Here is a 19,808-nt window from a genome sequence, read left to right as displayed (position 1 = left end):
GGAGGAGGGTATATTGCTCATCACAACAGAGCATAGGCCTTACACCATGTGTGAGGTCCAGGGTTCAAGGCCTGGTACCATATGGGAGTGTTGCTGTGCTATCTCTACCTTTCTGTCATTCCAATTTTCCTCTCTGTCTCTCTCTCTCCTTCGAAAATAAAGAATGAAAAAAATCAACTTGGGGAGGCCCTCAGTAGTGATGCCACAAATGCACATGATCCTGGGCATGGCAAAAATAAATTTAATTCACAACACTAAAGAAAGGGATACTTGAGAGTCTGGCAGTAGCGCAGCTGGTTAAGCGCAGGTGGCGCAAAGCGCAAGGACCAGCGTTAAGGATCCTGGTTCGAGCCCCCGGCTCCTCACCTGCAGAGGAGTCGCTTCATAGGTGGTGAAGCAGGTCTGTAGGTGTCTATCTTTCTCTCCTCATCTCTGTCTTTCCCTCCTCTCTCCATTTCTCTCTGTCCTATCCAACAACGACGACATCAATAACAACAGCAATAATAACTACAACAATAAAACAACAAGGTAAACAAAAGAGAATAAATAAACAAATATTTAAAAAAATAAAAAAAGAAAGGGATACTTATACATTAAATTAGGATGCTTAAACATGTTCAAAAGTATAAATGAAGTTACAAAGGCACTGCAAAATAAGATGGTAACAGACATAAGTGACAATGAAAGAAATGAGTTCCAGATACCATTACTAAAATAGTGTCAAGAAATAGCAACTATAATTTCTTACAGGTTTAGTGCTTTCTTCAATATTTTCAATATCATCTTCTTCCTTCTCAGAGTCAGCAAAAATGTCACAACCATCATCATCTTCTTCATCGCTCATTTGTGCAGTGTGCTAAGAGGATACAATGACAGGTTAGAATTATTGTCATCAGGATGAAAAAGACATAGTTTCCTAGCCTCTTAAGTTTCTCTTTCAAAAATATAATGGCTTTTTAAAAGCAATTTTGATGATAAGGCAGCAAAATTTATATGATTTAATACTGAAATACAAAAATGTTAATCGCTAGAAAAATTATGTGCTATTCTTTTTTGTAATATTTATTTTCTATAGAGGAAAAAAAAAACTGATGGGAAGGGAGAGAGACACTTGCAGGACTGCTCTAGCAGAATGAAGCTTATCCCCACAGGTGAGGGCTGGGAATTAAACCTGGGTCCTCATGCACTGCAGTGCATGCACTTAACTGGGCACAGTACCACCCAGTCCCAGTATCAAATATTCTTATCTCTTAATACCATTTATCTCTGGAGAGTGTGCGAAGGTGAGGACTAGAAGGCTCAAAGTCCCACTTGCTAATTTCTAATTTTTGCAAAAAAAAAAAAATCACTGCTATAACTTGCATAATTAAATTTTTATGCTTAAATAAATTTTTGCCAATTTGTAGCATGCAAGCAAGTTTATACTCAACAAAACAAATAATGAAACTAATGCTTTGTATCACAGTTTTGCATTATTTAAAAAAGCTGTCTGATTTTATGGGGTTAATGGTGAATTTCAAAGAAATAAGTATCATCTAGATCATACAAAGAAGATCCACTATAGGGAGCCAGGAAATAGCTCCTCCAGTAGCAAGCAAGCCATACCATATGTGAGGTTCCACATTCAAACACTGGCACCACATAGGAATACCATGGATGGCATCATAGCTGGCAGTGTCTCTCTTCTCTCTATATATATATCTAAGAATTAAAAAAAAAAAGAGAGAGGGCAGAACGCCCTCAATAGCACTGTGCCTGCACAATGCCCAGAGCTCATTTCCTGATACCATATTAAGGAAAAACTAGAAAACAAATCACAAAGACTGTTTAAAATGGTAAAAAAAAAAAAAAAAAAAAAAAAAAAAAAAAAAAGGCAGGACGGATAGTTCACTGGCTAGGGCTCCTGCCTTACCATGCCCATTGCTCATGTTCACGCAGATAGGCATATGCCACAGCACTGGTGGCAAATCTGGTGCTGTAGTGCCTCTACCTATCTCTCTGTGAATGAAAAAGCAGATGGGGAATCATGAAATTACACATGTGCAAAGCCCCAACTCATAGAAGAAGAAAAAAATACAAGGAAATCCTTCTGTTTTTTTTTTAAGACTTCATATATTTTACCAGAGCACTGATTAGCTCTGGTTTATGGTGGGGCAGGGGGATAGAACCTGGGACTTCAGAGCCTAAGTAAGAAAATCCTTTTAATATGTTGATATAGTTAGCATAAAATAAGCTACAATCATTCCACCTGAGCCAGAGGGAACTCTTCCAAGATCCCCAGTGGATGCCTGAAACGGGATAATACTAAACCCTGTCTGTACTAAATCCTGTCTTGGGGAAATATGTAACTGTACCCCTGTGACAATAATTCTGTGAATACCCATTTCATCAATAAAGCAATCTTTAAAAATTAATATGTTCTTAGAAGGACTTATAAAAAGTAATATAACTTTGTTGAGATAAAAGATAGCCATCCTTTGATTGTTCCTTAATATTGCTATTAAAACATCTTAAATTTTTAAAGTGGTAGAGGATTCACAGGAAGTAGCTTGGTTTAGCAAATTAATCTTTACAGTCTCCTTCCAACCATTTTTTCTTTTTTTAACTTTACTGCAGTATAAGAAAAATTAAGGTAAAATATAAAGCAAGTAAGTTGAGGAGACAGCATAATAGTTAAACAAAAAGACGTTAATACTTGAAGGTTCAATGTCCCAAGTTTAATTCCCAGCACCACCATAAACCAGAGCTTAGCAACACTCTGGTGGAAAAAAAATAATGAAATAAATATATATAAAACACAGACATATATATGTACATATATACATACATATGGTTACATATATGGGCGTACATGAAATGTATGGTTACACATACGGGGGTACATGAAATGTATGTATATATAAAACACAGACATATATATGTACATATATACATACATATGGTTACATATACGGGGTTACATGAAATGTATGAAGGTAAAGTAGCTATAAACATGAACATCTCCTTATTTTGTTATAAGCCATTCAAAAGTGTTTTGGGAGAACAGAATGGTGGCTCAGCAGTAGAGCATCTCCTTCACATTCCTGAGGAACTAATTCAATCCTTGGCACCACATGAAAACAAGGAGAGCTCCCTGCTTTAAAAAATATGTAGGCCAATGAGGTGGCTCAGTAGTGGAGTACATGCAAGAGACCCTGTGTTTGATCACAGGCACCATATTTTTTAAAAGTAGTCTTAGTTTTTTTTTTTTTTTTTTTCCCACCCCGAACCTGAAATCTGATATGCAGGTGGATCCAAGCTATTGTCTGGGGAGATGATGTCATGGCTAGAAAAAGAACCAGAAAGCTAAATCAGGGGAGACAGTAGCTCCCAAATATGGGAAAGGTATATAAATATTGTAAGCTGTAAACGCCATTGATGTGATGTGATCTGGGGCCCATATTCAACTTAGGAGCCTATGTGACCTCTGCATCCCTGTAGATCTGAGCTCACATTCTTTGGTCATAAGTAGGACCGTTCCAAGCTGCCCCAATATCAGGACCTATCTTCCTCAGGTGTAGCATAGAGTATGTTGTCCAGCCTCCCTTCAGAGGATGGAACATTCTCTACTGTTGTTGATCCAAGTTGAGGGCAAGGACCTATAGGGATCCACAAAGGGGTCTGTTTTGTTGCCCCACTAGGGAAAGAGAGAGACAGGCTGGGAGTATGGATCAATCTGTCAACGCCTACGTTCAGTGGGGAAGCAATTATAGAAGCCAGACCTTCCACCTTCTGCATCCCACAATGACCTTGGGTCCATACTCCCAGAAGGTTAAAGAATAGGAAAGCTATCAAGGGAGGCGATGGGATATGGAGTTCTGGTGGTGGGAATTGTGTGGAGTTGTACCCCTCTTATCCTATGGTTTTGTCAGTGTTTCCTTTTTATAAATACAATAAAAAAAGTAATCTTAGTATATATTTACCATATATACTCTGTTGCAATTAAAATTTAAATTAAAATCTAAAAGTAAAGTCACTTCAGTACATGTGTCTTACCCGGTTTTGATCATTATCACTTTGATTGGCAAAATCTTCATCTGACTCCTTTGGCGGGGGGGGGGGGGGGAACGACAAATATTGATGACACAGGTTTTATTCAGAAGTACAGATATTACTTCAGGTCTAATTCTTTGAGACATGTTGATAGTCTTTGCACATGTTGATCCCTTTGCACTGATTAATGATCATGGAAAATAGGTACAGGTGCAGATAAGGTACATAGCTGGCAATATCACTAAGAGTTCTAGTTAACATGTACTTTTGTGATTCATTTCAACATCTCTAATAATTAATTCACATGTATCTACACTATCCTTTCTCATATTTGGATTGAAAGTAAAAGTTACAGATTTATTAAATTATTAGGTAGGTTTGTGTTCTTTATATTCTGGCCTCCACTCAATATATATATATTCCCACTAAGTATGGTAACTACTACAACAGGTCCAAGATGGGGACATCAGAATCTGCTCCCCGAGATTTGATAAAAAGTTCTATTGATGATAGTTAAAAACAAATGATTCAGCTAATGACCATAAGTTTCAGTGAGATCATTTAAGAAAAATTTACATCCTACTGCATGGTATTTGTATAAAGGGATAAACAAAAGAAGATAGGACGACTGTGGAAATAAGAAGGAAGAGAAAGATCATATTAAGCATAAATTCTTTTTGTCTCTGCCCATGGCATAATGAATATACCAACCCTGTGACTTTAGAGCAAGTAGTGAGACCATGTTCTATTATGTAAAAGTGTTAGATATTTTAAGTATTTTTCTGGCTTAAAAGACTTCATAGTACAAGAAGTTTATTTTATTTTATTTTATTTTTTATTCCCTTTTGTTGCCCTTGTTGTTTTATTGTTGTAGTTATTATTGTTGTCATTGTTGGCTAGGACAGAGAGAAATGGAGAGAGGAGGGGAAGACAGAGAGGGGGAGAGAAAGACAGACACCTGCAGACCTACTTCACCACCTGTGAAGCAACTCTCTTGCAGATAGGGAGCCAGGGGCTCCAATTGGGATCCTTATGCCAGTCTTGCGCTTTGCGCCACCTGTGCCTAACCCGCTGCGCTACCACCTAACTCCCAGTACAAGAAGTTTTAAGGATGGATACTTTCCCACAGAATTATTCAAACACAGAACTTGCTCAAAGAGAGTATCTCAGAGATTCAACCAAAATATCTTAAACTTACTCTCACAAAATATCAGTATGTTCACAAGGAGATTCTTACTAGTGATTTGATATTGATTTACAAAATTATGAAATAGCAGGCATATAATTCCACACCGAACACCAGAGTTCTGTGTCCCCCATTCCTTCCACTGGAAACTGCAGTAGTTCTCCCAAGGTCACAGAAGTGGTTGACTATTATTTCTATAGCTACTTATATTTATATTTATATATTTGTCCACTTATTCTATGGTCCTGTCTTCTCTTCCTTTCTAAGTCACACCTACACTTACAGCTACTTCTGAATGTCTTTCCTTTTTTTCCTCTTCTCTGTCTGGGTCTTGATGGAATTGGAGTTCAGAGCTCTCTGGTCATCTTCTCCTAAAATTTCTCCCTCTGGAGAGTGTGGACCAAAATTCCATAGGGAGATTTACAGGTATGGTGGGAGGGAGGGCTATGATAAAAGGGATTCTGTAGTTTTTCTTAGTTCTGTATATGTTGCAAAAAAAACCCCAAAAAACTAAATCCAAGGAATCAACTTCAGGATACAGATCACAGTTAAATGACTTATAAAAACAGACTTTCTTTTTCTTTTTTTTTCCATTTTATTTATTATTAAAATTCCCACCACCAAAAGACTGTGTCCCATCCCCACCACCCACCCCCGCACCCCCACCCCCCGCCATAGGGTGGCCATTGGGCTTCCCGGCACGGCAGGGAAAACAGACTTTTAATTCATAAATAATCTTACTTATTTAGCTTGCTAACCACAATCTAACTTTCCTGCCCACCATGACCTGGACACATTAAACAGTCCTTACCTCTTTTTCATTCTCTTCTTCACTGTCCACAATACTACCACGATCACTGCCTACTGAACCTTCTGTTTAAAAATTATAATGATAAAGGTAAGGGTTATTACCAATTTCCTATGGAAAATGTCCTTAGTTTCTTTTCAAAATGACAAATGACCACACAACAGCATCACAAAGGTTTTGATAACTCTTCTGTATCCACTGATTAGAATTAAAAGTCTCTTTATTATAGTGAAGCCACAAAGCTATCTCCTATAGGGGCCAGGCGGTGGTGCACCTAGTTGAGCGCACGTGTTAAGATATCTCCTATAATACACTAATTATTAAACAAAATGGTTAACTACAAAGAAAAAAAACTGGCCTGTACTATTCAAAAATATCAAATTTGTAAAAAAAAAAAAAAAAAAAAAAAAAAAAAAAGTGAAGCTGAAAAACAGACTACAAAAAGTCCATAGAGATTGAACAATTTGACTCAATCCTGTATTAGATCCTAGACCAGAAGACAAAATGAGACTGTGAAGGACATTATTGCGACAACTTGAAAAATATAAATATGACAATAATATTTTGCTCAGTAAATTACCTGACTTTGGTAATTAAAATTGTTATAAGAGAATATCTTCAAAAACACATATAGAAGTATTTAGGAATAACAAGGCAAGAAGTCTGTCAAATACGTTCAGAATAAAAACTTAGTAGAAAAGTTACAAAAAAAAGTGAAATGTTAACTAGTGAATCAGAGTGTATATTGGAGTTCTTTGAACTAGCCTTACATTAGTATAACACCTAAAATTATTTGAAAATGGAAAAAAAAAGATGTGCTAAAACTATCAAAAGAAAATTGAGTACCTTCACTAGACAGCTCTCCAAGACCTACATCTTCTTGTTCCATGAACAGTTTTGACCCAATTAAATATGGCAAAGGGCGATCAATGTATAGGTCCTGTGGATAATGAAAGAAAATATTATAAATAAAATATGAAATAGTACATCCTCATATAACTTTTCAACATAATTTTATTTGTTGATGGAGACAGAAATCAAGAGGAAGGAAGGGAAAGAGAGAGAGAGAGAGAGAGAAGAGGGAGACACCAGCAGAACTGCTTCACCAATCTTGAAGTTTTCTCACTTCAGGGGTGGACCCAGGGCTTGAACCTAGGACCTTGCACAGTGTAACATATGCTCAACCTGCTTTGCCACTGCCAGGCTTCCTCCCATATAACTTCTAACTTCAGGTTTCCTTTGTTTTTTTGTAAATTGAGACAACATTTGTGGACTGAAAGATTTCATACACACACATACAACCACAACCACAATAATTAACATTTTCTTCATTTCTAAAAATGCTGTCAAAGCATTGATAATAATTGCTTACAGCCTTAGAGTTTTTCAAAGCATGAGTGTTGACATGTTTCATAAGAACCTCTGATCTCATATGATCAGAGAGGGACTGCCCATCCTGTATGCACTGCCCGATCTCCCCCACTACCAGTGCCCCAAGTATCCTCTTTCTGATGCCATCTACCAAGGTCTGGAATTCCTTCCAGCTAGGTCCTTGACCCTGAGTTCATTTCCTCCCCACAGCATCTTGCTCACCAGTTTCAAGGGAACCCCCAGAGCTCTGCCCAGTGATCTCAAAGCTGACATCTTTGAAGTCGTTTTAAAATGGAGTTGGGGCACCATTACAGAGACATTACATTACCTGTTTTGTTTAATTTGGGCCAAAAACTTGAACTGGTTCAAAAGCAATTGATTTAAAAAGGCATTAAACACAAATTGGTTTGAAACGGAAAAAAAAAAAAAAAAGAAAGAAAATATTCATCAAATATTCAGACTGGAAAAAGAGTTCCATTTGATATCTTTATCTTCCATATAGCTACCCAAAACAAGTTATAAGTTATAGAAATATTTAAAGTATAGAAAAATAAAAAAGTACAATGATTTAAAGGCCTCACTAGCTAATCTACAGAGTCATATCTTAGGTAAAGAGAAAAAAATAAAGATGAATCACACCAAATCTCCCTTCTGAAGTGCCTAGTAATATTACTAAAAATGATAAAGACAGGCAAAACGTTTCCCAGCAGAATCCCAAAGCTAAGAGTTACAACTTCACAGAGTGCTCCTAAGAAAGAGAACCAAAGGAAGAAACCAAAGATTCTAGCAAACTTTGCTGAGACCTAATTTAATCTTCCTCTTCTAAAAGGAGCACTGGTGAACGAAAATCAAATCAGCTAAAGAATGGCAGAGGGTACATCACACAAAAGAAAGTTTGGGGAAAGGCTGCTATAAAAGTTAAAAGATGAAGTTCTGGTGGTGGGAATTGTGTGAAGTTGTTCCCCTCTGATCCTATGGTTTTTGTCAGTGTTTCCTTTTTATAAATAAAATTTTTTTTAAAAGTTAAAAGATTTATCAGCAATCAATGTGTGAAAAGAAGTGTGTTACTTGGGCTTATTTTGTCTAGCAAAGCATTCCTAACTCTCCTGCACAAGAGAAAAAGGTGAACAACTTGGGGGTGGGGGGAGACACGGAACCCAGCCAATACATTTCTTGCAGTCCACTGCTGACTTCTAAACTCTAATAGTGAAAAAGCAAGTTAGTAGTGCACTAGTGTTAAAGGATCAGCCCTGACTTGGTATAGCCATATACACTCAAAGGAGAAGAGAAATGCATAGCTAAATGAACTATTAGAAGAGTTTGACTGTGTGGCATGTTTCAATTCATAAAATACTTAGGTATCATAAGGACTTTCTCAAAATCATACAGTCACTGTATGTGTTTTGGACTGTGTGGCTTTGTGGTACCCCACTGTTTGTGAATCTGAGAGAAAGTAATAGTGAAGCAATAAACACCTGCTAGACTAATAGTCTGTTTCATAAAAATTCACAGCAGCTTTATTCATAAAAGATAAAACCTGAAAACAGGCTCACACCTATGAGAAAGACTTATATCTACAAAACAGGCAATGACAGATATTGGAGAGGTTGTGGAGGAAAATGGGACACTGATACACTGTTGGTTGGAATGCAAACTGGTGCATTCCCTTTGGAAGACTTTATGGAGAGTCCTCAGCCAAATAAAATAGAATTACCTTATTAACTAGCAATATTACTCTTTGTGGGCAATTATCCAAAGGATGAACAAACAGTAATTAGAAGGGATATATGTACCCCTATGTTTATAGGTGCATTATTCATAACAGCTAAAGGGTGGAAGCAGTGTAAATGCCCACTGACAGATATTTGGCTAATGACATTATGGGATATATTCCATGGAATATTACTATGCAATGAAAAAGATGATATTGTATTCTTTGGGACAAAATGGGGAGGATGCTTAGCAAAATTAGTAAAAAGGTGAAAGACAACTACTAGATAGTTTCACTCGTGTGAAATCTAGAGTACTGAAACACATGAACTTGCAAAAAAAAAAGTTAACAGACTGTCTCTTACTTAGTAAGTGGCTAATTAATAATGTTGATGTTAGCCATGTTTTTGTGTCAATATGAGACTGCTACGTGATAAGCTCTGATTTCCTATAAGTTTTACTAATCTTATGCTGAGAAAAGTATGCCAAAATCGAGAGATATTTACTAATATTTGAATTAAAAGTTTTTACTTTTGGTTCAAGGATAAGTTCCACTCGTTCATTAGCATCATCTTCTTCAGAGTCAGAGTTCCCTGCTTTTATATCCAGCTGCTCAAATGCACTGTCCAATACTTGCAAACCATAGTTCACAGCCTCCTGGACTTTAGGAATCAGATCTACTTCTTTTTGTTCCCTGGTCTTTTCCTAGGAAAAAAAAGTATTATTCAATATGGATCTCCAGTTTACCAATGCTACCCTTCAACTAAAGCAATTAATGTTCTCTAAAGCTCAGATTATATGAATACCTTGCCATAGACATGGAGTAAGACTTTGGATTGAGTTTTCATTCCCTAACGTATTGCTTTCCGAGCATGTAGCAAACTATGTAAGGTCCCAGAGCTTCAGGTTCATCATCTACAAATATACAACCAATGGATTTTAGTCCGGTTACATAACTTATGTAAAAGAATCCTAACTGGGGCTAGATGGTAACTAACCCAGCAAAGCAAACATGTTGCCATGCATGAAGACCTGGGTTCAGTCCCCTGTCCCACCTGCAAGGGGAAAAGTTTCACAAGTGGTGGAACAGTCCTGCAGGTACCCCTTCTGTCTCTATCTCCCTATCTTTCTCTGTCTCTCATTTCTATTAAAAAAAAAAAAAAAAGAGGGAGTCCAGCAGTAGCGCAGCGGGTTAAGCGCACATGGCACGAAGTGCAAGGACCGGCATAAGGATCCCGGTTCGAACCCCTAGCTCCCCATCTGCAGGGGAATCACTTCACAAGCTATGAAGCAGGTCTGCAGGTATCTCTCTTTCTCTTCCCCTCTCTGTCTTTCCCTCCTCTTTCCATTCCTCTTGGTCCTATCCAACAAGAATGACATCAATAATAACTACAACAATAAACCAAGAGTAACAAAAGGGAATAAATAAATAAATAAATAAATATTTTTTAAAAAGGCCTCTGGGAACAGTAGAACAGTGGAGTCATGCAGATATTGAGTCCCAGCAACAATGCTGGTGACAGGAAGAAAAAAAAATAAAGTACTCCAGAAATGAAGGGCACATCATGAGCCTCAATATGGTACCTCACTTCCTGATAGAGGAATGAAAAAGGTCCAGACTTTTAGCTTCACCATTACTATATGCCACTAACATTGGCTAACAGTTCTTTGGACAATTGTAATAATTCAGTTAGAAGAAAATACCTCAAGAGGGGAGTCAGGTGGTATCGTAGCGGGTTAAGCGCAGGTGGCGCAAAGCACAATGACCGGGGTAAGCATCCCGGTTCGAGGCCCTGGCCCCCTACCTGCAGGGGAGTCACTTCACAAGAAGTGAAGCAGGTCTGCAGGTATCTATCTTTCTCTCCCCCTCTGTCTTTCCCTCCTCTCTCCATTTCTCTGTCCTATCCAACAATGACAATATCAACAACAACAATAAGTACAATAATAAAAACAAGGATAATAAAAGTGAATAAATTAATAAATAAATTTACAAAAAAGAAAAAAATACTAAAGAAAGAAAGTACCTCAAGAGATACTAATTTTCAATTACATTAAAAAAAACTGCACAATATGGCCATTACAAGCCAAGATATGGTCAATTTCTTCTCTAATGTACCCAACATCTCACCTTAGAATGATACCCACCCCACTCCCAACACACACACACACACACACACACTCACTCACTCACTCATTCACTCACTCACGCACTCACTCAGTCACTCACACCTTTATGCATCACCATCCTGCTGAAAATATCACACAAATCTCTATTTCTTACAATGGCAACTCTCAATGATAGCTACCTTACATACTGTGTTAGTAGTTGTGAGAAATACTGAAATGACATGTAGTTTTAGTTCTGTCTGTACATCTGCACATTCTAGAAGATGAAACATAGTAATAGAAAGAAACAAACCACATAAAAATTTTTTTTAAAAAAAGAAACACACCACATAATGATATTAGGAGGGCCCAATGGGAAAATCGTGAGTATTTTACATGTTTACTTCCAGTATTCAATTCTTTCTAGTTCAGCTTTTTTATTCTGCCTGCCTTCCCCCCACCCTCTAACTCTGGTATGGTTGGTTCTGAGTATAGCAAACATCATACTAAGTCTGTAGGATCTATGTTTATGAAACGAAAATATAGTGGCCTTTCAAATATAGTCCACTAAACACCTGTCACTTTACAATTGAACCCTGACTTGGTGTAACTATAATACTTTGCACTGAAATGATTGGTAAATCTTTGAATACTATTAAAAGTAATGTAATTTTTATTTTTAAAAAGGTGGCAGGTAGGTTTCTACTACCCCCTTCAAGTCTAATAATGTCACATGTTACAGTAATAGTAGCCAATAAAGTACTAACTTGTTCAGGTTAATTTATACTTTGTAAATAAATCAGAGCTGATCCCAAGGTTAGCCTCATCATAAACTTACATTTTGCCATCCTTTCCTTAATGGGAAGAAAAGTGTAATTCTTACCAAACAGTCAGAAAGTCAAGAACCTATTTATACCTTAGCCTGTCCTGTGAAAACACACAGGAAGAATGTGTATGCTCATGCATATATTAACATGTGAATTCACACAAAAAGGAATAAAAGTAGAAACTGATGCCCCTCTAGTTAAGGTGGTTTGTAACCCTTCCAGAATCCATCCTTCCTTCTTTTTTCCCTTTTTCTGACACCTCCTATATCTCCCACTAATATAGTACACAAAATACCAGGCACATATTCTAACCCTGAACCTTTTCTTTTTTTTAATTTTATTTATTGATTCATGAGAAATGATAGGAGAGAGAGAAAGAACCATGTATCACTCTGGTACATGTGCTGTTGCGGACTGAACTCAGGACCTCATGCTTGAGAGTCTAATGCCTTACCCACTGCGCCACCTCCCGGACCACACCCTGAACCTTTTCAAGTGAGCCATACATACACCATACATATTCTTCCTTATTCTTTTTCATACATTTCTTAATATATTGAATTTCAGAAACTGAAGAATTCAAATGAAAAAACAAAAACAAAAAACACAAGAATTCAGATGCTGAGTTGTCAGGTTCTTTTTTCCCCCCAATATCCATCCCCATGCCCCATATCTAATCCCCTACTGGTCACATTACAAATCTACAATTCCCTCTTAGTCAGGGACTCAGTGGAAGTCATTTAAGGCAAATTACCTGTTCCATTTTTTCTGTCTCAACCTTGAGTACCGGCTCTTCCACTTCTTCATCATAAACACGCTAAATATGAAAGAAATTCCTTTTTAAATGTGTAAAACATCATTTGTAATATACCATACAGTACGAATTTAATATACAGTAATTTTTCAAAAGGAAAATGTACAGAAAACTTAAGAAACATGAAAAAGTTCTACCTCAACCAGGAAGTCACAAAAACAGTAAGGTATATATTTTCACAATTTTTTAATTTAACTTAATGCCTAACATCAGCCAAACTGTGAATGTGTATGGCTACTGAGTATGTCAATTCATAGAACTTGTCAACTAGGGAACAAGTGTTCCAACATATTCAGAAATAAAAATGGTAACTGTTGCTAATTAAAAAGGTTGGAACTCTGGTGGTGGGAAAGGTATACAATTACATCCCTGTTATCTTATAATTATATAAATCAATATTAAATCACTATAAAATTTACTACCTTGAAAATTGTTTCAATAATAAAAAATGTGTCCAATGGCAAAAAAATGGTTGACAAAAAAAATCATTCTTCCATGTTTATGGTAGCAGAAAGGTCAAGTCTAACAATGATTTGCCAGGAAGCCAGGCATTTCACTGACCCATGCAACCTGAGGCTTCTTTTCTGAAACAGAGGTACTACCCTGGAAACTCAACAGATAATCTTTGTTATTTTTCAGCTGTTTCTTGCTTTTAAAACTTCCAGAGTAAAACAATAGGGCAGTAAATATGCTCTGGACAATGTTAATTATAAAAATTTAGAATTATAATAAAAATCCACTGAAGTGGACAATTCCTTAAAGGGGTGAATTTTCTGGTGTGTGAATAATTTCTTAATTAAAGTTAATCAGAGCCCTTCCCCACTAGGGAAAGAGAGAGGCAGGCTGGGAGTATGGATCGACCTGTCAACGCCCATATTCAGTGGGGAAGCAATTACAGAAGCCAGACCTTCCACCTTCTGCATTCCACAATGACCTTGGGTCCATACTTCCAGAGGGTTAAAGAAAAGGAAAGCTATCAGGGGAGGTGATGGGATACAGAGTTCTGGTGGTGGGAATTGTGTGAAGTTGTACCCCTCTTATCCTATGGTTTAGTCAGTGTTTCCTATATATAAATAAATTTTTTTTTTAAAGTCAATGTAAAAGTTTTATGTAAAACAGATGTATTTAGAAAGAGTTCCCAGGGCTGGGCAGTGGTGTATCCAGACGAAAGAAAAAAAAAAGTGTGTACGTGTGGGAGGGCAATAGTCTGCAGTGACTCTGTAAGTGCAGCAAGAAAGTAGATTAAGACCTAAAAAAAAGGACACCATAAGTACTCAATCAAATAGTTTCTACTTAAACCTATATACCCTTATCTACTTCCTATCTCAATTCCCTTAATCACTCTAAGTCTAAACTTGTCAGATAAAGTAAGTACTACAAAAGCTGGATAAGGGCAAGAGACCAACACACTCTAATAATGGCCCTTTTGGTCACTACCAGGCCACCCCACCAACTGGGGCCCTAGTCAGGGAATCCTGAGATTCCCACACAGATATAATAGGCCTAAATCTCTAACAGATCCCTCTCTCCACCATCACTGGTCACTTCCATCAGGAAAAACATCATAAACCTTCTTGTGGACTTCTACAGGACCTTGCCCTCGATGTGGAAAACAATAGTAGAAACTGCCCCCCTTTTCCAAAAGAAGGCTGGGTCAACATACTCTGCTACTCAAGGAAGACTGCTCCTGAAATGAGTGCAGCCTAGAATGTTCCTAGTTGTGACCATGGACTGTGAGCTCAGACTGACAGGGATGCAGAGGTTAGTCTTCTTTGCTAAATATGAATAGACATAAGCCCTAGGTCAGACTGATGGGGTTTACAGTTAATGGTATTTATATACTTTTCCCAAATTTGGGAGCTATTCTCTGCCCTGGTCCAGCTTTCTAGTGCTATTCCCAACTCTGACACCATCTTCCCAGACAATACTCATAGCCCACCACTGCATGTTAGCTGTGAGGCTCTGGCAAAAATTAGTAGTCATGGGCCCCTTGGAATATACCTAAAATATTGACTTCCTAGATTCTTCCAACATGAATATCCCAAATTTCATCTGCTATATTCTTACCTTTTGGTTCCTGATTATTAAACAATTTGCTCTACTTTGCATTTTAAATGCTCTTTGGCCATGAAGTTGCAAATGCTACTATGATTCCATCCTGACTTCCCTGCCAGACCACCTCACCAATGTGTCCTGGACCTTACCTCCCCAGAGCCCTACCCCACTAGGGAAAGATAGAAATAGGCTGGGGGTATGGAATGACCTGTCAACATCCATGTCCAGTGGAGAAGGAATTACAGAAGCCAGACCTTCCACTTTTTGCACCCCATAAAAATCTTTGGTCCATATTCCTAGAGGGATAAAGAATAGGAAAGCTTCCAATGGTGGGGGTAGGTTATGGAACTCTGGTGGTGAGAACTGTGGGAAACTGTAACCCTCTTATCCCACAATCTTGTCAATAATTATTAAATAACTAATAAAAAAGATGGTCACCAGAAGTAGTGGATTCACCATGCAGGTGGCAGAAAAATAATAAAAATAAAATTCCCACTGTCAGGTATTACACTGAGTTGTTGTTAGTTTTTTTTTACACTGTAGTAATTTTTACTATGCTAACTTTTCCTACAATAAATGAACATTCATAACGTTTATTTTTATTTTATTATTATTTTGTTGTTGTCACTAGGATTATTGCTGGGGCTAGGTGCTTGCACCAAATCTATCGCTCCCAATGGCCATTTTTCCTTTTAATTTTTTTTTTTTTATTATTATTAGATGGGACAGAGAGACCTTGAGAAGGGAGGGACAGACAGAGAAGCAGAGAGAAAAAGAGACACCTCCAGACCTATTTCGCTGTTCGTGATGCTTCCTCCTTGTAGGTGGGAAGTGGGGGCTCAAAACCCAAATTTTTGTGTATGGTAACGTGTGTCCTACTGCCCAGCCCTCTTCATTACTTTTATATGAAAAGGACAAACTGAAAAAATGAATCTTCATATGGAGAATGGAAAACATATACCATAATAGTGAGAGGCTCCCTTATAGCTGATAATATTTCAGATATAAAAAAGCAAACAAAAAAAAAACTAGAGAATCCAGCAAGAAACTCCTGGAAATTATCAAGCAATGGGGTAAGGTATCAGGCTACAAAATTAACATATAAAAGTTGGTGGCATTCCTTTATGCAAACACAAAGTCAGGAGAAAAAGAAATCAGTTTCATTCACTATAGCAAGAAAAACAATAAAATATGTAGAAATAAACCTAACAAAAGAAGGGAAAGACTTATATATTGAAAACTATGAGTCGCTTCTCAAAGAAATAGAAAGATATCCCATGTTCATGGATTGGAAGAATTAATCTCAAAATGACAATTCTACCCAGAGCCATATACAAATTTAATGCAATCCCCAACAAGTTCCCACCAAAAAAATTTTTTTAAGAGAATAGAACAAAATCTACAAATGTTTATCTGGAACCAGAAAATACCTAGAATTACCAAAGCAATCTTGAGAACAAATAAAAGAACTGGAGACATCATGCTTCCGGATCTCAAATTATATTGTAGGGGCCACTGTAATAAAAAATACCTGGTAATGGAACAAAAATAGACATAGTGGACAATAGAATAGAATAAAAAGCCCATAAATAAGCTCCCACACCTACAGACATCTAACTGTTGACAAGGCAGCTCAAAAATATTCAGTGGAGTAAGGAAAGTCTCTTCAACAAATAGTGTTGGAAAAATTGGGTTGAAACGTGCAGAAGAATGAAACTGGACCATTATATTTCATCAAACACAAAAGTAAACTCCAAATTGATCAAGGACTTGAATGTTAAACTAGAAACTATGAAATATTTAGAGGATAATATTGGCTCCATTAAGTTTTATAGGCATCTTCAATGACACAAGTCCGTTGGCAAGGAAGTCAAAAACCAAAAATAAACCAATGAGACCAACAAATTGAAAAGCTTCTGCACATCAAAAGAAACCACCACCCAAACAAAGAGACTCCTATCAGAACGTAAAGTCATTAAATGCCAGACATCAGAAAAAAGACTAGTAATCAAACTATACAAAGAGCTCACCAAACTCAGCAACAAAAAAACAAATGACCCATCTAAAAGTGGTCAGAGGAACTGAACAGAATATTCACCAAAGGCCAATAGACATTTTAAAAAATGCAAATAAAGACAACAATGACATACCATTTCACCCCTGTAAGATACCATTTTACCCATGATGCTGTATATTAGAAAGGATAATAACAACAAATTCTGGAGAGGTTGTGGGGACAAAGGAAGCCTCCTGCGCTGCTGGTGGGAATATAAACGTGTCCAACCCCTGTGGAAAGCAGTCTGGAGAACTCTCCAAAGGCTAGAAGTGGACCTACCCTACCACTCAGAAATTCCTCTCCTGTGGTTAGAGGATATATTCTGACAAACTAAACACACTAATCCAAAAAAAATTATATATACCTATGTTCATAGCAGCACAATTTGTAATAGCCAAAATCTGGAAGCAACCCAGGTGTCCAACAACAAGTGGCTGAGTAAGCTGTGGTATATATATTGGAATACAACTCAACTATTAAAAATGGTGAATTCACCTTCTTCACATCATCATGGATGGAGCCTGAAGTGATCAAGTTAAGTGAGATAAGCTAGAAATAGAAGGTTGAATATGGGATGATCACACTCATAGGCAGAAGTTGAGAATCAAGAACAGAAGGGGAAACATAAAGCAGAACTTGGACTGAAATTGTTGTATTGCATCAAAGTAAAGGATTCTGTGGTTGGAGGTGGGGGTTTTCAGGTCCTAGCACACAGTGGTGGAGGAGGACCTAGGCTGGAGGTGAGAATGTTTTGCAGAAAACTGAGAATTTTTACACATGTACCAACAACGGCAATTACTGTAAACCATCAACCCCTCCCCCAATAAGAATAGAAAGAAAAAAAAAACTTCAGTTACCATAAAAAATTCAAATAACCTAAAAATCACTTAATGCAACAAGTCTGATATAATGTAAGTAACTCACATTCTCAATGAATTGGGTATTAGACAGCATAAGGAAGTCATTGAAGACATTATGGAGCCGACAATCTGTAGCTTTAGTTTCCCGAATTAGACCATCCACTTGTTTCTTGATTTCATGGGTCCTGGAGATAGTCTGTTGTGAGAACTCCTGTAGAAACTGTAACAGCTATTACAAAAAAAAAAAAAAAAAAAAAAAGACATACAGCAACATCAATATATTACACAAATCTATTATGTATCTTAAAAAAATAACACCCTTTTCACTTTTTTGTAAACTAAAATGTAAAAGGTATGTTGCCATTAGCAGTACTAAATAAGACTGAAAACATTAAGAAATAAATGTTTATTTTAAATATCATCAAATAAAACAGACTCTCGCTATTTAGTTTCTGAAAGAATTTTAAAATTCTGTTAGTCATGTACAAGGATAACACACGAAAACCAAAATACCAAACCAACACTAATTTAAAAAGAAATACTGTACAGTTGTAAATATGTTATTCCTCCTAAATTAGTTTATGGGCTTAAAATAGTTTCAGTCAAAAGTGCAATGGACTCTGTCTTCGTATTTTAAGTTTTTAAGTTAAAAAACAAAAAAACAAACACCTATTCACATAGGACTTTTGAAACACAGTTCTGTGCATCCTTGCTTCCTGGCCTTAGGAAATCCATTCAAGAAAGCCCACGGGTCCGCTGTCCCTGGCTCTCCATGCATCTTCTAACAAAGGCATCCACACTTCATTTGTACCCAGTCAACCACGCTGCTCAGTTCTACACCAGTCCAACTCCCTCAGGATGGAGTTGAGTGCAAAAACCACACAATCTGTGGTGTCTGGACTGCAGTACCAGTGAAGCACTCTGAGAGTCATGACCTTTGTATATGCGGGTTGGAGGCTGGATGGTGGTGCACCCAATAAGTGAGCAAAGATCCGGGTTCAAGCCCCTGGATCCCCATCTTCAGGGGGAACTCTTCAGGAGTAGAGAAGCAGGTCTGCAGGTGTATATCTTTCACCCTATCTCCCTCTCAATTTCTCTCTATCCTGCAAAACAAACATTCAAAGTGTCATCAGGTTGCTAATCTGTGGTTTTCCTTAAGTGCTAGAGGGGAATGTGTATTATTAAGAAATGGAGAGATAGCAAGAAGGCCCGGGTAGAAAGGCAATCGGGGCTCCAGTGCTTCCCAACCCTTCCCGCTCCTTCGAGGCCCGCTTCTTACGCCCGCGTCGGCTGCCAGGGACCAGCTCTGACTGCTCCCGCGTATCTCCTCCACGGACCAGGGCCGCTCCCACACGGGCTCGGTCTCTGGGGTCCGTTCCGGGTCGGAGGTGGTCCGGTTCATCTGCAGCAGGAAGGACAAAAAGTGAGGCTGAGCCTCCGGGGCGGCAGCCCCACCCCACCCCGCATCCGAGCAGCCAGTCTCACCATTTCCGCCGCGCAGCTCCAGCGGCTCTAAGCTAAGAACCAGCGCAGCGGCGGAGAACCACAGGCCTCAGGAAGCTCAGCTCCCAGGCACGCGTCCCACGTGACAAGTTCTCACGTGACCCAGCTTGCACGTGACCGGACTTCCGCATCGCGGATGGAAGCTGAGGTTGTGGGAAAGTAGTGAGGAGGCGAGGGGCAGACAGAGGCTGTTGTAGGGCTTAAGGAATGAGCAGGAAGAGGGCGCTCTAGCCTTGGGGTCAGCTGCAAAGTGCAGATGGCGACTTGGAATCAACCGCCAGAGGTCGCTGCCAGCCCATCATATCCAGAAAGTAAAGCTGGAGCAGGAATAGATAACATAGTGGTTATGCAAGAGACTTCATGCCTGAGGCTCCAAAATCCAAGGTACAGCTTCCCACACCACCAAAAGTCAGAGCTGAGTAGTGGTCTGGTAAAAAAAAAAAAAAAGAGAGAGAGAGAGAGAAAGAAATAAAAGAAGAA

The 19,808-nt window shown here is 38.1% G+C and overlaps 1 protein-coding gene across 3 annotated transcripts in view; it reads right to left on the bottom strand.

Moving 5' to 3' along the window:
• The window catches only part of LOC103116592 (WASH complex subunit 2-like), a 61,224-nt gene extending 41,789 nt beyond the window's left edge, over positions 1-19,435 (bottom strand). For 2 of the 3 annotated variants that reach the window (XM_060191592.1, XM_060191597.1), the window contains exons 1-9: positions 19,311-19,434; positions 19,105-19,227; positions 17,890-18,054; positions 12,795-12,857; positions 9,639-9,812; positions 6,873-6,966; positions 6,030-6,091; positions 4,036-4,083; positions 749-856 (exon numbers count right to left, since the gene is read on the bottom strand). In XM_060191592.1, the coding sequence (XP_060047575.1) occupies positions 749-856; positions 4,036-4,083; positions 6,030-6,091; positions 6,873-6,966; positions 9,639-9,812; positions 12,795-12,857; positions 17,890-18,054; positions 19,105-19,227; positions 19,311-19,313 (840 nt within the window). In that variant the 5' untranslated portion in view covers positions 19,314-19,434. Of the gene's footprint in view, positions 1-748; positions 857-4,035; positions 4,084-6,029; positions 6,092-6,872; positions 6,967-9,638; positions 9,813-12,794; positions 12,858-17,889; positions 18,055-19,104; positions 19,228-19,310 lie in introns of all 3 variants that reach the window. The other variant, XM_060191606.1, reaches the window with a different exon arrangement.
• Between the last annotated feature and the right edge of the window lie 373 nt (positions 19,436-19,808).

This window comes from Erinaceus europaeus, chromosome 1 (assembly GCF_950295315.1).
Source record: "Erinaceus europaeus chromosome 1, mEriEur2.1, whole genome shotgun sequence".
Taxonomy (NCBI): Eukaryota; Metazoa; Chordata; class Mammalia; order Eulipotyphla; family Erinaceidae; genus Erinaceus; species Erinaceus europaeus.
The sequence above is the reverse complement of the archived record's forward strand: the minus strand, read 5'-3'. Positions and strand labels throughout refer to the sequence as shown.